This window comes from Taudactylus pleione, unplaced genomic scaffold, assembly GCF_031769625.1.
Source record: "Taudactylus pleione unplaced genomic scaffold, aTauple2 ptg000493l, whole genome shotgun sequence".
NCBI lineage: Eukaryota > Metazoa > Chordata > Amphibia > Anura > Myobatrachidae > Taudactylus > Taudactylus pleione.
Genome location: NW_028284895.1, coordinates 2,138,497 through 2,157,479, shown reverse-complemented (window position 1 = coordinate 2,157,479; position 18,983 = coordinate 2,138,497). Strand labels below are relative to the sequence as shown.

The 18,983-nt window shown below is 43.3% G+C and overlaps 1 protein-coding gene across 1 annotated transcript in view; it reads left to right on the top strand.

The window, feature by feature from the left end:
- EFR3A (EFR3 homolog A) overlaps nt 1–18,983 on the top strand; it is a 198,254-nt gene that overhangs the window by 148,680 nt on the left and 30,591 nt on the right. Inside the window, exons 16-19 of the mRNA XM_088449716.1 lie at nt 7,980–8,141; nt 9,897–10,028; nt 10,559–10,626; nt 14,939–15,066. Of these exons, the coding sequence (XP_088305842.1) occupies nt 7,980–8,141; nt 9,897–10,028; nt 10,559–10,626; nt 14,939–15,066 (490 nt within the window). The remainder of the gene's footprint in view (nt 1–7,979; nt 8,142–9,896; nt 10,029–10,558; nt 10,627–14,938; nt 15,067–18,983) is intronic.

The window sequence follows — 18,983 nt, the reverse complement described above, 5'->3', positions numbered from 1 at the left end:
GTCCCCCCCAGACTGATAATCCAGTCACAGCAAATTGAAAAAATATTAGAGGAAATCCTGATTTACAGTGAAGACATGCTATTTGCATTTTAGTCTAGCTTTCAACATGTAATGCTGGGTACACACTTAACAATGTGTACCTAGCCGATGTGTCGTGCGTCGGGTCCCGGCATGGGCAAGTGCGTACACACTTGCCGATACCAGAAGCGACGGCGCAACAACAGGGACCATGCTGCCTTCGACAGCATGGCCCCCGCTGACGATATTGCCCGTCGGAACTGCATGCAGGTCCGACAGGCGATGTCGCTGACGACGCGCGGGAGCGCACATCATCAGCAACATAGCGGGTACACACTGCCCGATGTGGACGATATGTCTTCTAGTGTGTGCCCGGCTTAAATGTCTGATGAATAGAAGAAACAAAAAATGCACATTAGGTACCAACATTTTTTTACATTTCATTTGTATATGAACACTTTATAAAAAAAAAATCTTAAGTAGACAAAAATGTAATCACTTGTAGAAAGCATTGCTCTATTGTTCTAAAATTATTTTTTTATTTACCTGGAGCACCTATGTTTTAGTGATTTGTTCCCTGTTTGGAAGGTTTTTATCCTTACTCCTAGGGCTTTTTCTAAAAAAATGTGTAACTTTTATTAATTTTACAGTAATTAATTTATTAACACTTTTATTTGGTATGTTATTGTGGCAGAATTCACCAGCTTTGATAATGAACCATATATAAGAAGGAGTTATATATTCAACTCTTAATCTAGTTATCATCATTGGATTCTACTGTAGTTATGATCGTTCTGTAAATGAGAGAATCTGCTAAAGGTAGAAGTGAGAAAATCGGTGGGACAGCGTGTAACTTAATAAAAAAAATGTAACAAATTCTAAAAAAAAAATCCAGAAGGTATTAAGGGGTCTATGTACTTGGAGAGAGAGAGAAAGTAAACCGATCAGCTCCTAAGCATGACTTTACAGGCTGTGTTTGAAAAATAACAGGAGCTGATTGGATGGTACTTTAACTCTCTCCAAGGCCTCATACATCTCCCCCTGTGAAATTTTAAAAATATGTGAAAGATGAATGACCCACTGGAACCTAGGCTAATGTTCTTCTTCATTAATGCACTTACTGGCTGGATATAAATGGGGGATTTAAATTTTTGGAAAGTTGAAGAATTAAGTTTTTCAATATAAAGACTAGTCGGTTTTCCACATGGAAGATCTGGTTAACAAGCAAGTGGGAGAATTAAAAAAAAAAAAAATGTTTGTTTGAAAATAAGATTAACTGGAAATTAATTCCTTTTATATGTATACTTGGCCAATAAAAGCTGATTCTGATTCTGAAGATTAAAAATGTTAAATTGAAAATAAAAATACATCTTAAAAAAAAAAAAAAATGTTTTAAAAGTTTGTTCAGCCTATGTGCCTGATTCAGTAACGATCGCAAATGCAACTACGTATGCAGATCAAGCGATCGCTAGCCGTTCTGCATGCGTATAAGCCACACTCTGCGTGCCCTGCGACCACACTGAGATTACGGACGCACAGTGGAATCCATAACAGAGTGAGCATTTGGGGGTGGTGACGGGGGAGCGGTCAGAGAAACGCAGCCGTGCCTGTCCGTTTGAACCCCGTTGCTTGGGCGTGAATAAATCAGCCACTGCGATTTCATATGCGGAATGAGAGCTCCCTGTGTGCGACAAGACGTGCAATATCTGAGGCTGGTCAGACCTGGTGCAAATGCAGCGTACCCGTGCGACTATGTTAGCGATGTTTACGCAGAAGAGCGAGGTTGGACGGATATGAGAAGGCAGCAGTGGGCATCTTATGGCGGCCGTGCTTTGGCAGGCATTAGCACATTTCTGCTGCTGCTTTCCGTACGAATTTGCAGCTGCATACGCAATAGCGATCTTTACTGAATCAAGCTCTATGAACGTAATGCAATAAGGCAATATAAAATTTTTAAAAAAATCCACCATCACATAAGAAAGTATATGTGACTCCTATTACACTGAAATTCCACTGACGGGTAGAAATTCCAAGAGACATAGGTTCGGTGGGAGTAAACATTTCAATGTTTGCACTACCGGATTAACATTGGACCATTATTGGATCCAAACTTTTCTACCTGTTTGTTGTTTACATTAAATTATATATGCCAAATAACTTTATCTCTCTATGAAAGATCTTAAATGGAGAAATGAAGGAGGTAGCCCTACTATAATTTTAGATGTTAATGACCATAACTGTTTGGAGTCTCCAGAGGATCATTGGAAAGAGAACCACACTTCAGATGTCCTCCCTCGTGAACCTAGGGAAAATGTTCATTGTTATGATCTAAATGCACCCTGACCAGCACTGGGATGCTTACGTTCAAATTTAAAATATTACTTTTACCCGTTACCATAAATTTTCTTTCAGCTTGAGTTTTAATAGAACGGCTATGGATAACTTCAGATATCATTGTGCTAATAATTACCCTAAAGAAGAAAATGAAAAGAAACCTCTCTAAACAAGAGAAGTTTAGTTTCTTTTATGCTGCATACACACGGGAAGATCTGTTCAGCGATCGATATAGCTGAACGATCTCCCTTGAATTTCCCGATGTGTTGGATGAATGATATCGTTCATCCACACACCAACAAAATCACCCACGGCCAACGACCTCCCCCTCCTGCAGGCACTGATAGATATCGTCCAGGTTGGCCTGCATGCATGGACGATTAACAATATTGTTATCGTCCTTGTGGGAACGTGCATCGTTGGTCAATCATTGACAGCATAAAAATTAACGATATGAATGATTTAACGATGAACGTTATCGTTCATATAGTTCATTTAAATCGTACCGTGTGTACACATTAGAGTTACAAACAGATAAAATGATCCAAAATAAAGCAAGAATATATGGGAAGTGGGTTAGTCAGACAAAATGTTGAAGACTGTTCTAGACTGGGCGAGAAACCGTTAAGGGACAAGAAATTTTACCCATTACTCCAGAAAGATCCGGTTTATTTATACCCGAGGGAATAGAAAACTCTCCTCTATAATGCCTGGTCCAAAAGGGTCTCTTCCAAAGATTCCCGTATTCAATTTGAAGCGAAAAGCCGTTTTCGCGTGTTTATGGCGAAAACTTTTCGCCGATGACGTCATTTTCGCCTGTTTGGGTTTTACTCCGTATTCAATTTGAAATACTTTCCGCCTAGGCGGAAAGTCAATGCAATATAATAGGCGAAAAAGTTTCGCCTAGCAATGGGAGGCGGAAAAAAGTGCAGAATTGGGGTTTTGGGGTGCAACGTTGAACCCCCGTGCAGCCTTCAGACAGTTCCCCAAAGGTAAACTGTGTCAAAAAAATGTAAAAAAAAAGACACTTAAGGACACCCCAAAAAAATTACTTTTTGAATTTGGGGGCAAAAAAAAAAAATGTTGGGGGACAAAGTTAAAAACTAGCGAACTTGACTCTGGGGGGGTCCCCAAGTATGCCCCAGGTGTTTTTTTTTTTATTGCAGGTTCATGTGGCAGGTGGATTTTTCACGATTTTTTTACTTTAGGAACTTTTAAATATGCTGACCCCCATTTTCAAGTAACTTATCCCAGCAAATTTGGGGTATTTTCTGGAAAAAATACTCCTGAATACTATTCTGCACCACGTATAGAAAAACGCTATTGAGCCCGTTTTAAAAACACCAAATACCTTCAGCAAGCCAAATCGCCTGTTCAGGTTTCGCCGGGTCTCGTTTCCGCGTACATCCATATTGAATACGGAGTAAATCAGGGAGGGCCGCGATTTTTTCCGCCTACAAAAGTCGCGATTTAGGCGAAAAGTCTGGGAGGTGAAAAAGTATCACGGATCCGCTGTAATTGAATACGGCTCCTAGTGTATTGAATAGCCTGTCATTCTGATTTATTTTATTGTTCACAGTCATTCTTCATCTCCTGGGCTTAATGTTATTTGGGGTATGGGGTCCCTGACCGCTAATCTTTCACACTGTGCAGTTCACTTTTTGCAGGGTCACAACGCCTCTCTGTGACTCTACATTAAAGATACAGCACACTTTTTAAATTAAAGGTATTAAATAGAAATCAATGTATTGCTTTCATTCGCTAAATGTTCAACCGTTATACCCCGAGCTAAGGAATTCCTTTTTTTAGTGATGGTGTTGTGTCAGATGGGCAACCTGACTTCCCTATTATTGTCTATCACTTTATTTTCACCTATACTTTGTTTGTGTTTGTTAATAATTATTATTTACAGATATTTGGGATATCCATGGGCACTAGGTTCGCTCCCAGTTATGTGAACCTTTGTGTGACATACTTTAATGTCAGTACACTTGGGATGATGAACATGGTGAGCTATATTGCCCCTACTTAGATATTCTATTTATTATTTAGGAGGAGAATTGTAATTCGGCTTCTGCTTTTGTCACCTTTCCTAACCTCCAACCTATATATAAAATGTATCTTTAACTTATTTATAGTTGCATGTCAGTGCATTTTATAGATCTTACTTTCTCGGTTCAGGGTTGTCAGGTTATTGCTTGTAATTATCGTAAAACCCGTTGACTCCAAGAATACTGTAACCTATGCACAGTCCCTTCATTAGAGACTCCCTTCGCTACTAAATGTAGGCATCCCTTCTATGTTGCTTTTATGAAAGCGGTTCCGTATGTTTTTAAACTTCTTATCAAATTTGAAAAAATCGTAATAAAAGTCACCATCTGCTGAAACATGACTGTACCCTAAGTTCCATTATCCCAGATAGACCCAACATAGTTTTGAAGTGAAACAAAAATTTAATTTTATTTTTTAAACCCCTCAGAGCTAAATATCTTTGTTCGGGTAATACAGACGTACCCACATACATCTCTCCTCCATGCGCTACAAGTCGTGTCACCCATAACGCGGGAGCTCAGTGTGACTCTGTAGCGCCGAGGGTCTTTTTGTGCATATTTTTACCGTCAAATGCGTCTTATTCGCACAAAGATGTGAAGATAGCACAAGCAGCTTCCGCTGATTAAAATGATATGCGGCATGCCTATGTTCTGTGTGTATGACTGCAGGTGATGCCACGTTACAGTGTCAGCGGCTGTAACATAGTGTTTAGCACGCAGATACACTAACATCAGAAATGGCCTCCCAGTGGAAAAATATCCCCAGCATTGTCACCCCCACCCCCTCCCCCCTAGTGGTAATATATTTCCGTAGCACCCCCACCCTCTACCCCAGTGTTAATGGGCCACCACTGTTTAGTGACCCTCCCATGTGTCACTGTACATTCATTTCTGATTTTATAAATATGCCCCCCCTCCCCTTCCCAGCCCAAAAAGAGCTTTAGCGGAGCATAATATAATGTCAAACTAAAATAATTGTCTCATTTTTGTTGCGCCTGTACTATATGCTTAGGTTTATATTAATAAAATTTAGTTTGGCTTAATGACAAGAATATTGAATGCTGAAATGAACCATACCTTATTAATGATGGAAAAGGCTGTATGTAATTTCACTGCCAGGTTTGCTAATGAGACACCATTATGATGAGTTGTTATTCCTGAGCAATAGGTTTTACATTCCCGAGAGATATTTTAACCTCGATCTTTGACAAAGTCATGTTTAATGATGAAACGCGTCAGCGGTCCTTGTGAATAGAGATGGAAGGAAGAGAAGGTACTCCATGTACACATCTGTGGTGTATTCTGGATGAGCACTTTGGGTCTGATTCAGAGATGGGCGCAATGTTTACGTAGTTCAGCGATTTTCAGTGGTCTGCGTATACGAGTCTGACTCACAGTGCGCATGTGCCAAGTTTCATTACCACCGGCAGTCGCAGAGAGGATTTAGCCGCAGCGTGATCGATGATCGGGGACCATTTGTGGGAGGTAACGGGGGAGTGGGCAGTATGGGCCGTAAACTTTTTGGGGGCGGGTCTCAGACTGCGATTGTAATACCGTACGCATAATAATATGGCTACAGCGTCTATTCTGAGTAATCATAGCATCACTCAGATCTTTGATAATCGACTGATCTGCGTCCAATGCTATGTCTTTGTACGTAAGCGATTTAGATTTGCGAAGCCCCCCGGCGGGTGTCTCAATGCAAATCTCGGTGACTGCGACATATGCACATTTTCACACAGCTGCTACGTACAGATTGGCTGCAGCATTAGCATCCGTCTCTGAATTATTCCCTGTACTACCACTATATTGTAAGGTGAAATGTTCCTAATTAGAAAGTGAGCTGGCCGCATTCCTTATGGTCTGGATATCGGAGGGGCAGAGACCTAATTAGCAGACTGGGAAGTCAGAATTACAAAGATCCCTACAGCCTCCTGTGGTTCAGTTTGAGACTTCATTGTGCAATTGTCTTGATATCTTTCTCTTTGATATACTTTAGTTCTTAGTGGGATGCATGAATGTGTAATGTACTAAATAACATTTGACATTGGTGAATTCTCTTTAAGCTTGTTATAACAGATATTTAAATGTCTATGTTATATCGATATTACAAATATATAAAAAATACTCACATACTCCTATTGTAAATATATATGTATGTGTGTATATATATATATATATATATATATATATTTACATATATATACTGTGTGTGTATACATCACTGTGTGTATGTGTATGTATGTATGTATGTATGTATGTATATATATATATATATATATATATATTTAACAAAGCCAATTGTTTGCAGATACAGTTTGCTGCATATTTAACAAAATTATCTATGATTATTGCTGGCGTTTTATTACTTTGGTATACTTATTCTATAGTTCATTCTAGCACCTGCACCTATCATAACCCGTGCAGTTCCTCTATCCTGCCTGGGGTGTCGCTCTCTGCTCTGGTGCTTCTAGCACACTCAGCTGATGCAACAAACTGCTTAGATACAGACCAGAGTGTGCTAGAAGTTCCAGAGTGACTTCCCAGGCAGAAAAGAGGAACTGCATGGGTCGTGACAGGTGCAGGGTGCTAGCATGAACACTACTATTCTATACGAAACTGAAGCACATTTACAAGCCCTATTCTTTTAGTTTTCTTTGTACTTAATATGACTTTGCCACAGCGACAAGTTTGTCTGGAACAGTATACTCGCTAAAGGTGCAAAATTGTGATTAAAAGTGCCCGGCCCGGGAATAATACTTTAATTACACAATATGTGAATTCCTCATGTGATGTGGTCCTATATCACTTTGAAGGCCAGCTTCTTCTAATGCTATACCAGCTATACTGAGAACATTCAATAAAGGCGTGCAGGTGCTCCTCTCACTTGTAACCGATACATTAATACAGTCAGCCGATTAAAGGGAACTAATAATACTAATTGTGTTTATATAGCGCTTTTCTCCAGTAGGACTCAAGGCTAAAGGTGCCTACACACTGGAGGATGTGCTCTCGATGCGATATCGTCAGCTATTTACCTTGAACTCTCCCCGGCAGCTCCAGGACACGATATGGTGCTAAAAATTGTCCAATCTGACTTAAAATCTATCGTGTACAAAATCGTGTATGAGATTGGCAAATCTTGCCTGCAGTAGGCAGATCTGAAGATGCGATGTACGACCAGCGGGCACACGCATCGGCATCATGATCGTGGTGGACACTCGCAATTTGGACATATTTTACACGATTTGTCGTTCCAATGCGTCGAAATTGTGTGAATCGTGTAAAATATCATCTAGTGTGTATGCTTAAGTCACTGTTAGGTAGAAGCAGAGAAAAAATAACACAACACAGCATTCATGTTGCTGTACAGTTATATATATATATAATTTGGAGGGATAATGCTGCTCTGTGATTTGATTGAGGTTTATTCCATCGTCCCTGGTGGTAACCTTTTGTTTATAGTTTTACAATGATAAGGAATGGATGTCATCAGTAATGCATTAGGAACCATGTTGATATTCTGTGTAGAAGTGTCGGAGTCCGGTACTTACATGTCCCTGTGATTCTGTGTAGCACGGCCAGCAGCTGTACAGGCACATATACCTGGGCTGTAAGGAGGAGGACAACGTACACAAGAACTATGAGCTGCTCTATACCACCTTGGCTCTGCTGACCATAGAACTGGCCAACGAAGAAGTGGTGATTGATCTGATCCGGGTGGCGATTGCTTTGCAGGTGTGTTCCATGGCTTCATTTATTTTATTTATTTATTTACTGCTCCTCACCCAAAGATCACAGGGGCCCGACATAGCGTAACTGCTCCTCACCCACAAAGCAGAGGTCTGACATAACGTCACTGCTCCTCACCCACATATCACAATGGCCTGACATAACATCACTGCTCCTCACCCACAAATCAGAGGTCTGACATAACATCACTGCTCCTCACCCATAGATCACAGGGGTTGGACATTAGGTCACTCCTCTTCACCCACATATCACAGGGGCCAGACATAACGTAACTGCTCCTCACCCACAAATCAGAGGTCTGACATAACGTCACTGCTCCTCACCCACATATCACAATGGCCTGACATAACATCACTGCTCCTCACCCATAGATCACAGGGGTTGGACATTAGGTCACTCCTCTTCACCCACATATCACAATGGCCTGACATAACGTAACTGCTCCTCACCCACATATCACAATGGCCTGACATAACGTCACTGCTCCTCACCCACATATCACAATGGCCTGACATAACATCACTGCTCCTCACCCACATATCACAATGGCCTGACATAACGTCACTGCTCCTCACCCATAGATCACAATGGCCTGACATAACGTCACTGCTCCTCACCCACATATCAGAGGTCTGACATAACGTCACTGCTCCTCACCCACATATCACAATGGCCTGACATAACATCACTGCTCCTCACCCACATATTACAATGGCCGGACATAACATCACTGCTCCTCACCCACATATCACAATGGCCTGACATAACGTCACTGCTCCTCACCCACATATCACAATGGCCTGACATAACATCACTGCTCCTCACCCACATATCACAATGGCCTGACATAACATCACTGCTCCTCACCCACATATTACAATGGCCGGACATAACATCACTGCTCCTCACCCACAAATCAGAGGTCTGACATAACGTCACTGCTCCTCACCCACATATCACAATGGCCTGACATAACATCACTGCTCCTCACCCACATATCACAATGGCCTGACATAACATCACTGCTCCTCACCCACATATTACAATGGCCGGACATAACATCACTGCTCCTCACCCACAAATCAGAGGTCTGACATAACGTCACTGCTCCTCACCCACATATCACAATGGCCTGACATAACGTCACTGCTCCTCACCCACATATCACAATGGCCTGACATAACGTCACTGCTCCTCACCCACATATCACAATGGCCTGACATAACATCACTGCTCCTCACCCATAGATCACAGGGGCCGGACATAACATAACTGCTCCTCACCCACATATCACAGGGGCCAGACATAACATCACTGCTCCTCACCCACATATCACAGGGGCCCGACATAAACTCCTCACCCATAGATCACAGTGGGCCGGATATAAGGTCACTGCTCCTCACCCACAGGTCACAGGGGCCAGACATAACGTCACTTCTCCTCACCCATAGATCAGAGGGGTCCAACATAACATCACTGATGTACAGATGGAACACTTAAGCATATGCAATTAGTTCTGCTGAAGGGGAAAGTATTTTAGTCTGAATGGATTCTCCTAGTTGGATGGGGCAGGAGAGTCCAGAAACTGCAGGGAGACCTATCAGGAACAGCAGTCGGCCCAGAAATGGGACCTCACTCTTTCTGCGAGTCTCAAGAAGAGTAATATATTTTTTATTGCTGCTAAGTTTACTAGTTACCTGGACCCTTGAAGCACTTTCATTTTTCTTTTCTCCCGCCCAGGACATAGCGATCACTAATGAGGACAACCTACAGATGTTTAACCGGTGCAGCATCATGGCCCTGGTCTCTGCGTACCTCAACTTCCTCAGTCAGATGATTGCAGTTCCTGCCTTTTGCCAGCATGCCAGCAAGGTAATGGCACCATAATCTCCATGTCTTTTTTGTTTGTTGCATTATATAAGATTTGTGTTTTATATTTTATTACGGGAATAAATCTGCAGTGATATTTGTAAAGTTAACACACACAGGACCGTTCCTGCTGCTCTGACAGATCTTGAGTCATACACATGACTGCCCAAATTACACAGAACCAGCTGTTCGCCGTTTAGACCAAGCGACTGAATCCAATGGGCATCTGTTAACTCAGTCAGATTTTTGTGCAGATCTGTAAATTACGAAATGTATTAGATCATTCGAGGCATGTCGATCATTATTGTAGCCACGTATGCACCAATATCTGCCCAATTGCTGATGTCCGTGCAGGTGCGGCCAACATACAGCAAAACAAACACAGACAAAATACATACGACAGAGGTAACGGATTACAAATATTGCTGATTACGTTCACAAATACACTATTTTTAGCTCATGCTACCAATTTTTTGCATTATTGGGTTTTACTTATTTCCTTTATACTAAATCAGTCTTTGTTTATGTTTTAGGTCATAGAAACAAGAAACGTGGATGCTCCTTGCTTTTTGCCTGAAATAATTTTTAGAGATAAATGCAGGTAACAGGGCTATTTAAAATATATTTTATATGATTTAAATCGGTAATTATGTTAGTCTACGTAAAGAGCATTTCTCCAGTTGACCTACCAATTGCTACATCTGTCGCGGTGCAATTGATCAGTGTGTCCCAGATAGGAATACAGCTTCATAAATGGTTAGAGAAACAACTCGAAGCTTATTAGAGTAGGACGGCTCATCTAGAACAGAATTGAATTGGGGTAACCTTATTCTCCCTCTGGTCGACATGTATCAACCCTTAGGGAGAGAGATAAAGTACCAACCGAATAAGGGCCTCATTTATCAACGAGTTTTAGCATTCACAACGAGCGATAAAACTCGTTGCTTATGGTAATAATGCTCCAGCCAATCGGCTCCCAACTATCATCTGTTTGAAGAATGACAGTTGGGAGGTGATTGGCTGGAGCATCATTATCATACGTTGTGAATGATAAAACTCGTTAATAAATGAGGCCCTTAGGACCTCATTTACTAACGAGTTTTATCACCAAAACGAGTGATAAATTTCACTGTGTACGATAAATGGTGCTCCAGCCAATCAGCTCCCAACTGTCACCTGTTTGAAGAATGACAGTTGGGAGCTGATTGGCTGGAGCACCATTTATCCTACACAACAAGTTTTATCACTCACAATCAGCTCTCAACTGTCATCTGTTTGAAGAATGACAGTTGGGAGCTGATTGGCTGGAGCACCATTTATCATACACAGTGAAATGTATCACTCGTTTTGGTGATAAAACTCATTAGTAAATGGGGCCTACGTTTCTAACTGTCATTTTCAAGCCTAGCCTGTAGGTGAAAGTTAAGAGCTGACTGTTTGGTACTTTGTCTCGGCTTTATCTCTCTCCAAGGTTTGATACATCTCCCCCACTGTAGATGATCAGGGTAAGCACGGGGCAAATAGCAAAGACTGTGTGGGACTGATGCAAAGAGAGATTTGGGACTGATTCTGGACGTATCTAGCTATCATTTGCAGACTGCGCACGCACCACAAAGATCATACACATGTGTACACACCTTGACGGAGGCGCTGTGCGTGACTGGTTCTCTCTATCAATGACATGGACGGTTCTGTGCAGCTACCTTGCGGGTGCATGCAAAAAGGAGGGAGTGTATTGGACATGCAGCCAGGTTACTGTGCTGTTCTGGAGCGTGCGTATGACGAACAGACGTCTGTCACCCGGCGTGGGGTTGCTGTAAGTGCCAATCCTAATGATGATTGCTGCTGACGGGAAAATAGAGGGCGATGCGGTCCTACGCTTAAAGCTGTGCAGATAAGTAGTAAATATGGCTAGCACCCATCCAGACTTGCTCTGCATGTGCTGAGAATGTGAATGCATTGTGTACGTATCAAACCGTATGCTCACAGTTCCGTCAAAGTACGCTCACAACACCCCATCGCTGAATGTAGGCTACTTGCGAAAGCTCTTTTGCCCACCCAGTGACACCTTGTCAGTTGCAAGCGGAGTTGTGCCTGGCTGATTTGGCCGCAGTTGCTCAGCAATAGGGCATGTACAGTGCGAAAACACACAAAATTCAGCTGCAAAACGCGCTTCAGTTCAACGCTGCATCAGCCATATTGTGTTTAATGGATGTCTGGGAGTTCCAGACCAACTCAGTGACTGGAAATCATTGTCTGGTCCTCAGACATGTCTCTTTCCTAGTCTGCCTTGTGTAATAACATCTCTCTGTTTATACACATTTATTTTACTTTTAGGATTTTCCATTGTAAAGCACTTTGTATCGCATGTTAAGTATTGCATCATTAGAATTGCTGTTTGTTCTGATGCTGGGTACACACTTGAACAATATTTCATTCCATCATCGGCGGGTGTATATACCCAATATGTCTGTGAAGGATGTTTTGCACAACTGGGCTTGTGCCGAGCATCTTCCTCACCCGAAAATGTGTCTTAAGTCACAATTGGATGCAACAAACCGCTCACAAGACTGCACTGATTAATTTGATTTGCAACCCTTCTCTATATCTGTGTGCGTCTGAGCCTGTATATGAAGCACAACGGAACTGGGTGTGAGAAAAAGCCACAGGTGCTGCAACGTAGCACATCGCATACAGATTCAGACTCGCACAGATATACAAGTGTCACAAGAATCGGTATGATTCAATGTCGGCCACATAACTGGCGGTTCAAATCCCGGCAGCGGCAGCCCGATAGAGGAGGAAATCCTGATCGTCCCCAGGTAAGTATAAACTAACCTAATTTTACCCCCTAACCCTAACCTCCCCCTCTGTGCCTAACCCTAATCCCGCCACTAAAAGCCTAAACCAAACCCCCTCCTCCCCGCCGCCTAAACCTAACCAACCCCCCTTCCCCGCCGCCTAAGCCTATCCCTAACCTCCCCCCGGGGGTGCCTAACCCTAACCTCCTGGGGGGTGCCTAACCCCAAGCCCCCCCTGGGAGCCCTAAATCCACGGCTGTCCGCGCCCGGCATCCCTTCGATCGGAATGCCGGGTGCCGGTCTCCCGGCGTCGGTAAAATGACAGGCGTATAGATTTAGACAAGATGAGTTGAGGACATAGACCATTTGTGAGAGCTGAACCCAATTGCTGCCGCAGACTCGCCCCTTGGGACTATTTCCATATATCTCTTCCACTCACACATCATACACACAGCTGAAGCATCGCGTGACCCGCGCAGCCTCCTGTGAGTGAGACACTTGGAGGACTACGGACAGATTTCTCCATCAGAATAGACGGTGGTCTTGTGTGCAATATATATATTTCTTATGCTGTTGGAGTCGGAGCTACCATCATCTGCATGCCGCTGGAGCGGCGGGACCGCCAAGAGGGGAGTGAGTACAGCGGAGAACTAAGTTCTCTCATTCCGCATTCTCACATTGGAAGCGCACATTCACAGCGCATTGTGGAACACTGTCAGCTACTTAGTTTTATTGGGCCATTCAGCTTTCAATTCATTGCTACATGAAAATATAAATTATTTTTCTCAGTTATTCAGAACATTGCTGCTAACTGGGTCATTTTCACTTGGCTCATTGAAGCACCAGAGCTCAGATGTTCAATCCATCAATTGGAGAATAATAGAGATATTTTATTGTGATTGTTTGTCTTTTAATTGTAATTGTGTGCTTCACTGAAGACATGTTATTCATTTAAATACATACTGTGTGTATAGAATTTTCTTATACTCCCGGGAGTTTTATTGATATTTTTGAAAGTTTACATATACTGATATTTGATCCTTTAAATAAGGTGGTTTATAAATACACCATCTGATATGTGTTCTTAGACGCCGCCTACTTTTTTTGTGTATGTCTAGATTTAGACGCCTGTCATTTAACCCTCGCCGGCATTAAGTAGTCTAGAGGCCAGCGGTCGGGATTCCGTCCGCCGGCTTCATAAACGTATACCGTGTCACATATGATTTGAATCATTGCAGTCTTGTGAAGCGGTTTGTCCCATCCCATTGTGAAAAGGACACAAAAAAAGACGGGCAAAACCTGGAGCGCCGAGATGGGCTGTTTGTCGCGGCTGCAGCAATGGTGTACGGGGACACGTCTGTATATAGGAAGAGTCATTTCGAAAAAAGGTTTTCACACTGAAGTAGATGCATTTACCCCCTGGGAGGTTATACTCTGTTAATTCGGAAAGCGAGATTAGTAGTAACGTTTAGGAGCTGGTGGGTACTTACTGTATATACTAATTTATACAAGTAGGAACATCTCACATAAAGGTATACAGTAGAGCCAGAGAGTATTTTATATAATAGGCCAAATGTTATGGGGTCCAGCATTATATCCTGACCCATCCAGGACATTGCAACTGAAGAACAGCAGCCTCAGAGCAGGGTGTATTTTTCTAATGACCGAATCCGGGGAATAGTACCCCCAACGGTATGCTAGTAAGGATTGGTAGGGGAGTTTTAGGGGCAAAAAGAAAATTCGGCCTGGAAATCTCCAATCCATGTGTTACTACTGCTTAAACACTACAAAACAGCTCCACGGGTGATAAATGAAGGATACTGTACATCAGCCTTGCTAATAACGATCAAATACACAAAAGCCAAATTCTTTCCTTTCCTATTATATTTATATAGTATTGTCTGTCTTTTATTGGTTGATTGATGTTTGCAGTGATATTTGTGAGGCAGCATAAACAGTACTGGAATTCATTTGTTATTCTGCCTTAGACATGAGAATAGCTAGTTATGCAGTAATGCTATGTGTCTACATTATTTCTTTATGTGTAATCAGTTTTTGCAACATGTACTGTAAGCGTTCTAAGATCCCGCTCGCTCTCATTTGTGTTAATAGCCTTCCAAAATCTCTGGACAAGCTGGATAAAAACGTTTTCTTTTTGGCCAACAAAATCGCTGAATCCCTTGGGGGCAGCGGATACAGCGTGGAGAGGCTGACCGTACCCTACGTGCCCCAAGTGACAGGTAAGAACCGGTCCTGGTGATAGAGATGTACTTTGGGGCGGCTATCATGTGGTTTAATAACTGTCTGAGGGGTCTATTTACTAAGCTTTGTTAGCAGATCAAGTGAACGGTGATAAGGTACCAGCCAATCGGCTCCTAACTGCCATGTCACAGGCTGTGTTTGAAAAAAATGGAGCTGATTGGCTGGTACCTTATCACCGTTCACTTTATCTCCTAACAAAGCTTAGTAAATAGACCCCTGGATTTTCTGTGACATCACAATGACAGTAGAGCACATCACACCTAGAATCTAGAATAATAATAACAGAGAGCCTTAGTTAGCCTTACTTTAAGTTGGTTGAACCAGTCATCGTTGGCTTATGGTATGTGGTGTTTTTCCTTTTAAGTAAATCCTTGTATCCGTTTGGGGTAACAAAACCCTTTTCTCTAGAGCAATGCTGTCCATCTCATGGTCCAGAATCTGGTCCATCAACCCTTCGCTGCCACGTGAAACTTACGGTAGATCATATGAACCTTTTGTTTTCTATTGTGCATGGCCCTAGGGGTATTGCATGAAGAGTAGAGCTTTATATGTGTATCCATGGAAGTTTGGACATCAATACTCTGGGCTGGACTTTAATAAGTGTTGTAAACTATTGATGGTTACCGTTAGCAGGAGTCCTATAGGGTCACCGATGGTCTCCAGATGTTTTCCATACTCTATTCTGGTAGCAATGCCACAGCAGAAGGGAGATCCATTCTTGGGCATCCTCATGTCGTAATTTACCACCATGACTTACTTTGGATTGTGCCGGTGCTAGCAGTGTACCGTATGGTGCTGGAATATGGTGGAGATGCCGAAAATCTTCTAATGAGGACAGTTGGCGAAGTTGGCAATAACAACCAATCAGATTGTAGCTATCATTTATCAAGTACATTCTATAAAATTATAACTAGAAGCTGATTGGTTGCCATGGGAAGCTTTAGTTCTTTAGAATGTTTTTCGTAAATCTCGTCCACTTATTCCGGCGTGGCCCCTAGAAAACGCAATAGAAAATGGCATGTTTTGAAGTAAAAATGTTATACTTGCTGGCTGGTTCTGAGTCGCACGGATTTCTCTTCACGGGCGCAAATGGCGAGTTTTTGCATAGAGCGCATGCGCAGAAACGACTTTACAAATGTCCGCCCTCTTCAGAGTCGGACACAACTTGGGCGGATCTGTGTTATTGGGGTGTTCGGGGTGTGAACTGGGCGGTGGCAAAGCGATTTCACAGAACCACCCTGACTGAGGGGCGTGTATGTAAAGCTCCATGCGATTCTGAGTCATGCGGGGAAGGGAATCCTGTGTCTGATAGACAGCCTGCACCCACAGCATGGGGCTTGCGCACGTGCACATACTAATGATGATTGTTTCAGAGTAAAATCAAAGGGTGACACTTGTTTCACCCAGTGCACGCACACAATCCCCTCACAGTAACATAGAGTAGTAAGACGGGCTTCCGCGGCAGCCCACAGCTACAGCCGCTATGCGTTGGAGTCGGGATCAGCCTCTCAATGTAGAATTGCACCATAGGGCCATATTCAATTAGAGGCGAAAAGTCAGAGGTCGGACTTTCCGCTGTCATCGCCGTTTTTCCTGGGGATAAAGTATCGGGCATGTCCCCGTGTATCCCCGTATTCAATTAGGAATCGGCGAAAACGGGACCCGGCGAAAAGGTAAGTATCAAAGGCCCTCATTCAGAGCCGTACGCTCTGAGCAGAGCGCACGCTCTGAATGAGGGCCGCCCTCCATAATTATGGAGCGTCCTCCTGGACGCTCGTATAGCTGTGGGTCACCACCCACAGCCTATACGAGCGTGCAGTTTGATGGCCGCGATGGTCTTGACCATCGCCACTGCGAGCCGGAGCCTGCGGTTGAGTTTTTCAACCGCAAGGCCCGGAGTGATTTTGGCTCTATCAGAGCCAAAATCACTCCCACTGGGCCGGCTTCTGACGGTAGGCGTTCCCTTGGGAACGCCCCCGTCAGGGAGGCACGCCCACCAAAGGGGGCGTGCTGTCAATCAACATCGACAGCACGCCCCCTTTGATCAGACACAAAGAGCGAAGGAAAGTCCTTCGCTCGTCGCGCTGGCGCATGCGCACGACAGAGCTCCCGCCGTCGTACGCATGCGCAGTGCACAACATCGACCCACTTGCGATCGGACAGCCGCTCGCGAGTGGGTCTGAATCAGGCCCAAAGTCTTTTGAGAAAATCAGTCTGTCACCCCCCAAAAGATGGTCTGACATGGGGGATCACTATGAGTACCCCCGAATTGGCCTGCTTAAGGTATTTGGGGTTTTTAAACTGTGTCTTCAGGTGCTTTTATGCGTCTTTGTAAAGGTTTTGAAGAATAGCATTTAGCAAAAAAAATTTGGGAAAACAACTAGTCCCATCAAATTTGGGGTACATGAAAATGGGTGCAAGCATATTTTGAAGTTCCTAAAGTGAACTTTTAACATTCTTCAAAAAGCCACCTGCCGCAACCAACCGCATTCTAGAAAACACCTGCCGCCTACTTGGGGGTCCCCCTGAGGTTATTTTGCTAGTTTTTTAAGTCCCCTAACTTTTTTTTCGCCCCCAAAACGAAACCACTTTTTTGGAGGGGTCCTATGCTATTTTTTTTTTTTTTTTTCATTTCGGCACGGGTAACTTTTAGGGGACATTCCAAGTGCTGCAGGGTACTTTTTTTTTTCTTTAAGTCTGCACCCCAAAACCCCAATTCTTCATTTTTTTTTCGTCAGCTATTGTATGGTGAAAACTTATCCCCGTTTTTTGACAAAGACTTTTCGCTCCTGCGAAAAGTCTTTGAAATTGAATATGGGGATAAGTGAAAATGGCGAAAACTACGTCATCAGCGATAAATTATTGTCGATAACGGACTTTTCACTTCATATTGAATATGGCCCTAAGTTTACTACTTACTACCTAATGTAATCCAGCAAATGTTTAGGTGTGTACATTTTAGCTACGCACAGTGCAGGCAACGAGCTTATATGCTTATTCGTTATCCAACTCGCTATGAACCGGAGGCATCACTGAGAAATTAGGTTACACCCAGCACCTCTCCCAGGGAACGGAGTCCTGTATTAATACAGTTTTTAGCGTTTATTGTAATTTACACAAAATAATTATCATATATCGTATTTCCTAGTGCTGCTAAGAGGTACCGTTCACTGGACTCTTATTTTATATGTTTACTGTGCTTCTGTTATTCCACAGCAATGACATCTGCAAGAACCTTGTAACTGTGTGTTGTGATTTTCCCCAGTCACGAGGGACAGGTCACGTTCCAGCCTAATGCACAATGTAGCAATATGTAGCCGACCTTTCCCAGGAGTTTATTGGGACCATTCAGTACTGAGTGCCACAAATATGACAGCTACAATGTCTAACGGTGCTTGACTTAGGCTCTTCCTAGGTTTAGGATATTTTAATGGGATGTAGTCACAATCCCGGTTGTCGGGACGCCGGCGGTCAGAATGCCAGCGCCGGAATCGACACCAGTCAGAATCCCTGCACCCCCATCCCGTCGGTAAGTAGTATCATTAGGGGGAGGGTTAGGCACTAGGGGGGAGGGGTAAGGTCTATACTGCGGGGTTGGGGGTTATGTTTAGGCATTAGGGAGGAGGGTTAGGACTAGGCAGTGGGGAGGGAGGATTAGGGGTATGGAGAGGGGGAGGGTTAAGGTATATACTGTGGGAGTCTTATGTTTAGGCATTAGGGAGGAGGGTTAGGACTAGGCAGTGGGGAGGGAGAATTAGGGGTATGGAGAGGGGGAGGGGTAAGGTCTATACTGTGGGGGGTTTATGTTTAGTCATTAGGGAGGAGGGTTAGGACTAGGCAGTGGGGAGGGAGAATTAGGGGTATGGAGAGGGGGAGGGGTAAGGTATATACTGTG